Source organism: Ostrea edulis, chromosome 10, assembly GCF_947568905.1.
Source record: "Ostrea edulis chromosome 10, xbOstEdul1.1, whole genome shotgun sequence".
NCBI classification, from domain to species: Eukaryota; Metazoa; Mollusca; class Bivalvia; order Ostreida; family Ostreidae; genus Ostrea; species Ostrea edulis.
The window spans coordinates 6,685,954-6,695,096 of record NC_079173.1 but is presented as its reverse complement, the minus strand read 5'-3'; the positions used below and the strand labels follow the sequence as shown (position 1 = coordinate 6,695,096).

General features: G+C 37.6%; 2 protein-coding genes across 2 annotated transcripts in view; both read left to right on the top strand.

The window, feature by feature from the left end:
- Positions 1 to 1,423, top strand: part of LOC125666658 (integrator complex subunit 15-like) — a 12,866-nt gene extending 11,443 nt beyond the window's left edge. The window contains exon 7 of the mRNA XM_048899837.2: positions 1,184 to 1,423. Within this exon, the coding sequence (XP_048755794.2) occupies positions 1,184 to 1,238 (55 nt within the window). The 3' untranslated portion in view covers positions 1,239 to 1,423. The remainder of the gene's footprint in view (positions 1 to 1,183) is intronic.
- Positions 1,424 to 7,907: 6,484 nt separating this feature from the next.
- Positions 7,908 to 8,938, top strand: LOC130050908 (uncharacterized). Its single transcript, XM_056151759.1, has one exon. The coding sequence runs from the start codon at positions 8,005 to 8,007 to the stop codon at positions 8,881 to 8,883; it is 879 nt and encodes a 292-aa protein (XP_056007734.1). The 5' UTR covers positions 7,908 to 8,004; the 3' UTR covers positions 8,884 to 8,938.
- The last annotated feature ends 205 nt before the right edge of the window (positions 8,939 to 9,143 follow it).

Here is a 9,143-nt window from a genome sequence, read left to right as displayed (position 1 = left end):
GAAGATGACCCCTATTGATTTTGAGGTCACATGGTCAAAGGTCAAGGGTCAAACTGGACATGGGAATATAATGCCTGCTCAGTATCTTGAGAACCCTTTTCTTGACAGACATCAAACTTAGTACACTGATACGACTTCAGGAGAAGATGACCACTATTGATTTTGAGGTCACATGGTCAAAGGTCAAGGGTCAAACTGGACATTGGAATATACTGTCTGCTCCATATCTTGAGAACCCTTTGCTTGACAGACATTAAACTTGGTACACTGGTACATCTTCAGGAGAAGATGACACCTATTGATTTTGAGGTCGCGTGGTCAAAGGTCAAGGGTTAAACTGTACATGGGAATATACTGTCCGCTCAATATCTTGAGAACTCTTTGCTTGACAGACATCAAACTTGGTACACTGGTACATCTTCAGGAGAAGATGACTACTAATTATTTTAAGGTCACATGGTCAAAAGTCAAGGATCAAATTGGACATAGGAATATACTGTTCGTTCAATATCTTGAGAACCCTTTGCTTGACAGACATCAAACTTGGTACACTGGTACATCTTCAGGAGTTGATGACCCCTATTGATTTCTAGGTCACATGGTCAATCCACTCTTGACATAGGAAGATATTGTCTGCTCAATATTTTGAATTGATGATACTACTCTCAATTAAATGATGTGTGTGTCTATAACCCTTTTCAATTTTGCACCATGGGGGGCATATGTGTTTTACAAACATCTCTTGTTTCTCGTACCTTCCTTCGAAAAATTGAAAAATACTCAGTCTAAATCCTTTCTACCGACAACTAGTACACCCGAGCACGGCACAAAACATCTTAATGCATTATTATTTACAAGCCGTTAACGTGACAATTGGTTTTTTGTCGATTAAATCTAATCTGTTTATGAAATGGCTAATAGATGTTTTCAAACCCGAGGGCGCATATGATGTCACACAAAATGGCGCGTAAACTAGCGAAAGAAAATATGCATATCGCAAGATTTGAATTTCATCGCTTTCAAACTCGAAAACTACGCAAAATATTTCATTCAAAACACATTTAAAGTAGTTTTAGGCATAAAAAGAGTTAATTTTGCTGAAAAAATGAAAAAGTTTAGAAACATGCGTTGTGTCCTTTAAGTGTACACGATATTTAAACATAACTTCACATGCTCATTTCAGATTACTTGAAATTATACATCAACATCAACTTCCGCAAAGCATGGACACATCTTAGGAGAACACAGGGTGGAATGTGCCTATTTCACTGTGCTTGGAGTAATGGAATTTCCATGGAATTTCACTATGCTTGAATTATTGGAATTTCCACTGATCTGTAAATGGCATTTCTGCATTTGTCAAATGCTGCATCATGAATCTTTTATACTCTTATAAATGCAAATAAAATATGTATATTGAAAATATTGTGTGAGAAATTGTTAATTACTCTTGTCAACTATTTTGTTTGCTATTGGATATGTTAGCTCACCTGAACGGAAGGATCGGGTGAGTTTTTAGTTAAGGCTCAAGTGAACTTTTCTAATTGTTGTCGGCATAGTAAACTTTTCACATTTTCATCTTCTCCAGAACCACTGGGCCAATTTCAACCAAACTTGGCACAAAGTATCCTTGGGTGAAGGGCTTTCAAGTTTGTTCAAATGAAGGTTCATGCCCCCTTCAAAGGGGAGATAATCACAATAATGCAAAAATAGGGTGGAGTCATTTAAAAATCTTCTCGAGAACCACTGGGCCAGAGGAGCTGAAATTTGCATGAAAGCTTCCTGACATGGTGGAGAAAGAAGTTTTTCAAAATTATGGCCCCGGGGGTAGGATGGGACCGCAATAGGGACCAAGTTTTACTTGTGAATATATATGGAAAATCTTTAGATTTGGGACAAGGTGACTCAGGTGATCGATGTGGCCCATGGGCCTCTTGTTGTGATCAAGTTTTGTCCAGCATCTGCCAGTATGTTACATGTTATTCAGCTGATGTTTCATCAATTCCGCAATCGTCTTAATAATGCATACATGTGTATGCATTCATAATATTTTGTTACAATGCATGGAAGTAAAAAGGATGCTTTTACTACATAAAAGACATCACTTTTTTTTATCTATTTAGTTCTGTTGCTTGAACTCTTGATGCAGAGGTAGGGGATTTTATAACTTTAGTAGGCAGCAACAGGTAAATAGATTTTTAAAGATTAAATGGATTTTCATTGTATATACATGTACTTATTTGTACCCTAAAACCTGATCCCGGGTAAAGAATTTCACAATTTTTAGGTCACCTGAATCATTCAGGTGACCTATTGCTATCTGTTTTTGTCCGTCGTCGTTCGTCGTGCGTCGTTCGTTAACATTTGAACATTTTCAGCTTCTTCTCTGAAACCCCTGAACCAATTTCAACCAATTTTGGCATATAGCATATGTGGGTGGAGGGGAACAAAAATTGTGAAATTCGTGGTCCCTGCCCCCCAGGGCCGCAGGCACAAAGCTATCCACAGTGTGCTTCTTATCTTCGGACCTGTTCTCGCTGTCCTTCAGTTTATCAATAACGTCCTGAGTGGTTGAAGGCTTATCCTCCTCCTCTGAGGTGCTGGTCTTTGCTTTCTTCCATCCAGTAATTGCTTCAAAGAATTCAACAGCTTTTCTTTTAGGTGGTATCTAAATGAAAGGTGAAGATAACGAACAGTGATCGATATCATAACTCCTATAAGCAATACAAAAGAGAGAGGTTGGCAAACACGGACCCCTGGACACACCAGAGGTGGGATCAGGTGCCTAGGAGGAGTAAGCATCCCCTATTGACAGATCATACCCGCTAAATAAAAACAATGTGGTAGTGAATCTGCTCAAGTTACAAACACAGCAGCTTTCTTTATCTATGTAAAAAAAAACCCAACAACACCAGCAACAGTTATCTTGTGATATTTCACCTTGTTGATATATCTTGTTTTCCTTTCATGATATACCTATTGTGGCTTCTTTGCTAGTTACACAGGTTACGACGTAGAGTATGGTCAAAAGGAACCACTTGTGTGCGGGTGACAACATCTAGTTATATAACTGTAACATAACGTACTAATGTCCTGGGGTCAGTTACAAAAACGAATGAACTTTTTGGTAGAAAGGAACACATACTGTTCTGGTTTGAGTGAAATAAGTGAACAAACAGGTGGGTAGTAGTAATAAAGACATTTTAAACCATCAATTAAGGTAACAGTGTGCTGACAACGTTTAGAATTACAGACGGCGATATATTCCCGGATATCAAAACACTCCTGCACAAAGGCTGCACCTTACCAGTGGCCTCCAGTGAAGCTGAGCGCTCTCTGTCGGGCTTAAGGAGGGTTAGATGCTATATGAGATCAACGATGAATGAAGAGCGGTTGGCGGCCCTGGCTCTTGTGCTTTCTTTCCCATTCCATGAACATTAACGTACGAGCAATATGCGAAGAGATCGCAAAGAAAATTAAGAGAAGGATGTTCAAACCATGTATCTTGCTTGATTAAGCTTAAAACTAAGAACATCTCACTTTAAAAAGTTAAACCTAAAATGCCAAACAAAAAAAAACAAAAATAAATAAATGAATAAATAAAAAAGAAACAAATAAAAAATAAATATACTGTGTATACGAATAAAAGATTTTTAAAAACTCACACACACAACAAATCAAAAACGGTGCTAAATGTGGAGGCCTGCTCGTGGCTAGAACTGAAAACGTTTTAATGAACGGCTAGTATCAATTAGGTTTTCATCGTAAATATTCCACAAATGCATTTCTGTTCGTTGTTATACATCAATATCGGCAATGATATCGCATTGTCTACGGTATAGGCTAAATATGTAGAAATCCAGGAATTTACAGACTCCCAGCCTTCTGGACCCCCCCCCCCCCTGGGGGGGGGGGGGGGGGGGGGGGGCGAAAAAAGCTAGATCAACGCCTGACATGTATATACTAGTGACGTATTTGTACTTCATTTCATTAAATCCCAAAACAGTTCCAATACGCAATTTCTGAGTTGCCAAATAGCTATTTCCCTTTGCCGAACTCTTTAAAACGCACGATGAGGTGCAAAATATGTTTTCATATTCACGTGATGGGTACAAATGCTAATCGCTGCGTTCATTTATTGCCTAAGGGATGATTACCAGCTAGACGGCATATGCAACCACCCGAATTGCAGGGACAAACAAATTTAGTAAGTTTAGGAGTATTTGATAATAAAATAGATAAAACAAAAATAGATAATCGCCATTTCTTTGATAAAAGTATCACTCGTGTTGCAGAGGAAGTAAATAATAATTTCACATTTAATTTAATGACTTGTTCTTAATGCAGTAAATTTAATGTATAATAACGGCTGGTATAAACAAAAGTTACGCTTTCAGAACTTTTATAGTTATTCAAATAGCCATTCTATAAGTTATATGCATACGTTGTCTACCCATCAAAGCATTCAACAGAATACTGAATGTACCTTCATCACAAAAGACCTGATATCTCGGAAAATGCGTATTCATATATATTCCCCTATTAGTTATTTTGTCTGCAAGATACCCTGTTACATAACAATAGAATATTTATCCAGTATGGCAGAAGAACAGAGAAATATGGCGGACACCGAAAATTCCACTATATTTAAGAATTCATGTCAGCTTTAATTCGGACGTGAAATTGCCAGTCTAGACAGGTATAAACAGTTTTCAGTCTACAGAACTGTGCTAAACGATGAAATTGTAAGTCTACAATTACTATGCAATCGTCAGTCTACACAGTTTGACGTGCCCAGGGGTACTTGTTTGCCCAACTCTATATTTTGTATTCATTGTGGGATTTACTGTTCGTTTATCTTCGCCTTTCATGCATATAGTTACTTACAAACTGAACATGTATGTGTTCGCTAAACTTGTATGTGCGTGCATAAACACTAGGAATTAAAAATAGCGATTACAAATAAAAGCCTGGACACGCCCCCTTAAGTAGGTCACAATTTTCACTTCCCTTGCTTGATTAAAATACGGAAGTGTTTACAGATATGAAAAATACTGGAACGATGTCGGCCGGCTGGTGTTTGTGTATTTATGTCTCGCTGACAGTTTTAGGAATTCCCATCCGACGTTATTGCATGATTGTTCATAGCAATCACAAGAAAATATTTTAGGGTATTGGTATATGATTTTAATAGCGGACCAGTGTTTTAAATGCTTCTATAGCAACTTGTCAGACTGACGATTCACAAATCTATAGACATTGTTGTGACGTTGTGTTGTTCTTACAGTCCAGTTTACCTGTAGCAGTCCTATTATAATAATTACCAGTCTAATAATATATATTATCGGAATGCAGAAGACAAATTTTTTACATAACAAATTGTAGAGTAAAACTAATGTTTACTATTTCCAGAAATTAAACATTATAGGAAAATAACAAATTCAGGCAGGCAAATTCAAGCAATTTAGGTTTTACAAAGAAACAAATCCGTGCAGAAGAAAAATCGAATTTTTATACACTTTTTCCCACCCCAACTCGCTCTACATGCCAACTCGCTCTACATGCCAATCTCTTCTTATCCTATGGTTTATTCCCCGCCTGTGGCTGATTATACATACTGAAACAACGATTTACATTTAATTTATATAATTCAGCTGAAATCTCAATTCAAAGCCTGCATTTTCCTCTTTTATTGTGATCATACATGTACCATTCAACAAATTGTCGGTATCAATAGCACATGCTCTATATACCGGTAATTATCCGAACAGGATTTCTATTCTCTCTCTCTCTCTCTCTCTCTCTCTCTCTCTCTCTCTCTCTCTCTCTCTCTCTCTCTCTCATTTCGTCTACTTATTAGATTTTTCAGGTAGGAAATTATTGATGCTCGAAGTCCCATTGTGTTGATATTGGACTCTTCCAGGTAAATTTGGGACATTCAAATGACATGAGTTTTTATAAGTGAAATTAACAGACTGTTTTTCGGTCCTAACGGACAGACAAACAGACAGCCGGACAGACAGGCAGACAGCCGGACAGACATACATACAGCCGGACAGACATACGGATAGACGTAAATACATACATACAGCCGGACAGACATACAGACAGCCGGACAGTCATACAGACAGCCGGACAGTTATACAGACAGCCGGACAGTCATACAGACAGCCGGACTGACATGCGGACAGCCGGACTGACATACAGACAGCCGGACTGACATACAGACAGCCGGACGGACGCATTGAGCATATTCTAGATCTGATTTTAATTAGAATGCCCGTTACAATTAGTACTAATGTTTAATTATGATCAATCAAAAACAGTCAAGGTACTTGATCGAGTCAAATCTGAATATTGTCTCTTGCTAATTAATCAACTGATTATTGAATTCTAAATCTTAAAGACTCTATTTCCCTTACAGTAACCTTTGTGCAGAACCGGTCAAATCTCTCTCTCTCTGAAAGAAAATCAAAGTTGTTCATGCATTGTATACTGTACATGAAGTAATAGTTTTCAAATACAAAATAAATTATGGTCTCTTGTTTATAGAAAAAATAATAAACAACAAAAGAAGCCATCATTTTCCCCACTCTCTGAGAGATAAATGAAAATATGTTTTGACGTATTGTTACTACTATTGGGAGAACTTATATTTCGTTTAAAAAATTACAGAAAATAGTAAAAATGATGTACATAGGAGACATATTTCAAGCCTTATAAAATACAGTCCAGTCTGAGCTTTTGGGGCTTTACCAGAGCCGGGCCCTCTGGAGGCCCTAATCTAAGGCTGCCCCAGACCCCCTACCTGATGAAGTGGCGCCCCCTAATTTCAATTCCGGAACCCGCCCCTTGTACATATCTATTCTCAATATAATTTTTACCTAGTCCGACCAGTCTTGTCGCTCAATTTTCATACCGACTTTTTTGAATTTTGAACAATTAGACTGGCATCATAACATACAATAAATAAAAATTACTTTAATTTTTGAGAACGGAAACTCGGGGTTTTTTTTTGTTTGTTGAATTCAAGAAAAGATTTGTTTGACGCACGAAATGAACATTTTCTCGTCTTCTATACAACTAACAGTCTTAATAGTCATCGTAAAATAATCGTCGAGAAACCAGAAATTTTATTGACTTAATTTTTGGCAGTTTGAATAATTTCTAATCGTTCTGTGGAATGTTTGGGATGAAGAGATCCTTTAGCGTTTTCATAGACACGAACACAGATACCCCCCCCCCCCCCCCAATTAAAAAAAAAATCTCTTCATTAAATGCTTTATAGGACCATTTGCAAACTTTGTATTGGCTTTCGTATTTTCATACAAAGAAAAAAATATATATTGACCGTTTTTTCTTTCGGTTATTTTCACCCGTCAGTAAATTGAAGGCGTTTCTAGATAGAACCCTACACTAGATATCCAATTTCCTCCTTCACAACAAACTTTCAGGTCCAATAAAAAATTAGATATTCACATGTATACTTTATATCTTACGAAAATTAATCAATAATTATGGGGCGTTCGTGAACAGACTCTTCATCCTCGTTTTTTTAAAGCTCACCTGAAGTGAAAGCTCGTGTGATACGAGTGCTGCTGTAGTATTTTTTAGTGCTCTTTTTTTTTTTTTAAATCCCAATAGTCATTGATTTAATTCAAGAATTCATTTTCATGAAATGAAAAATATTAAAATTGTTGTTATTATATATTTACCGTAAATACATATAACACTAAGGATGTGCCTTGTGAGTGAAAAGCAGGGCAAGAAAGGGGTGAAAGTGTATGCTCATTAGTCTGGTCCCCGCCCCCGCCACTCATTGATCATTCGTTACCCAATAACGAATTATCAATGAGTGGCGGGGGCCATACTATATGCTCATCTGATTTCTTAAACGTCACGAAATTATAACGTCACAATGTACAGCACGTCATAATGTGTACGACGTACCACATTCACCCTTGCGACCAACCATAAACATACTGTGCGCTTGCTTTGAGGCAAATGGAAAATCAAAAGATGATTTCTGGAAATGTTTTCCGTTCTATGGCAGACGACAATGATTTAAAAAATGACTTTGTACCTTATGATCAGGTTAAGGACACCATCTTGAAAATCGAAGTTTTAAAAACTTCTAATGCAAATGTTTCTTCATTCCTGCCGTCATGGGCTGATGATGAATATTTTTTGCAGTTACACAAACCGAAGAAAATAAAGAAGAGAAATTTGTTTGAAACAAGCATGGAAACTGGAGAAACAGTGTTGGAGAAAGTGTCAGAAGACACGACAACCATTGAGAGCGGACTGAATGCAGAGAACGGACAAATCACATATTCCCTTCCTGATATCAGTAGCGAAGAACTTGAAATAAAAATAGAGGATGTTGCAGCATATATCCTGAGCATTGTCGAAAAGGCATGTACAATAGTTCTCCATGATATAGCAGCCCAGAATCTAGATCAGGATGACGGCAGTATTATGGAAGAAACAAAAAATGCGAACACTTCAGATGCGAACCAGGAAATGGAAAATGAGTGTCTACCGAAACCTGTTAAATTACCGGTACAAGAGTTAAAACAGAAAACTAAACCAGTCCAAAGTGGACAGGACAAACCTGGGGGACTTACTGCATTAGAAACAGGGAAAATACAAAAGTTTATTCCCCGAAAGCTGTTTCTATCGAGTATAGAAACCTTCAAACTTGCACCTGAATCCCAGGATTCCACCAAGAACAAAGAGAAGATCAATCCCGTGAAACCGAGGCCTTTACCGTGTAGTTTCCAAAGCACCACGGGACTTTCTCCTGCGGAAGAACCACGTGTGGTGAGACCGCGTAGAAGATGGAGGGATCGCATTCTCAGATTTTTGGGATTTAAAAGATAGACATTCTGAAAATTATGAAGATAGAAACGTGATTTTAAAGGATTTGTTTTTATACTTTGCAAACGTATTAAGTATGTTCATGGTGTTGTAATGTGGATTAAATTCTGATTGTCTTTATTCTGACTCTAAATACTGTAAGACATTATGACGCCAGCACATTCACCATTTTTGACATATGATAAAATGCTTGCATGCGCGCGCGCGCGCGTGTGTGTGTGTGTGTGTGCGTCTCTCTCTCTCTCTCTTAGTACCTTCAATTG

What these genes read in the sequence shown, in the direction of transcription:
- LOC130050908 (XM_056151759.1), top strand. Translation starts at nt 8,005, where the DNA reads ATGGAAAATCAAAAGATGATTTCTGGAAATGTTTTCCGTTCTATGGCA.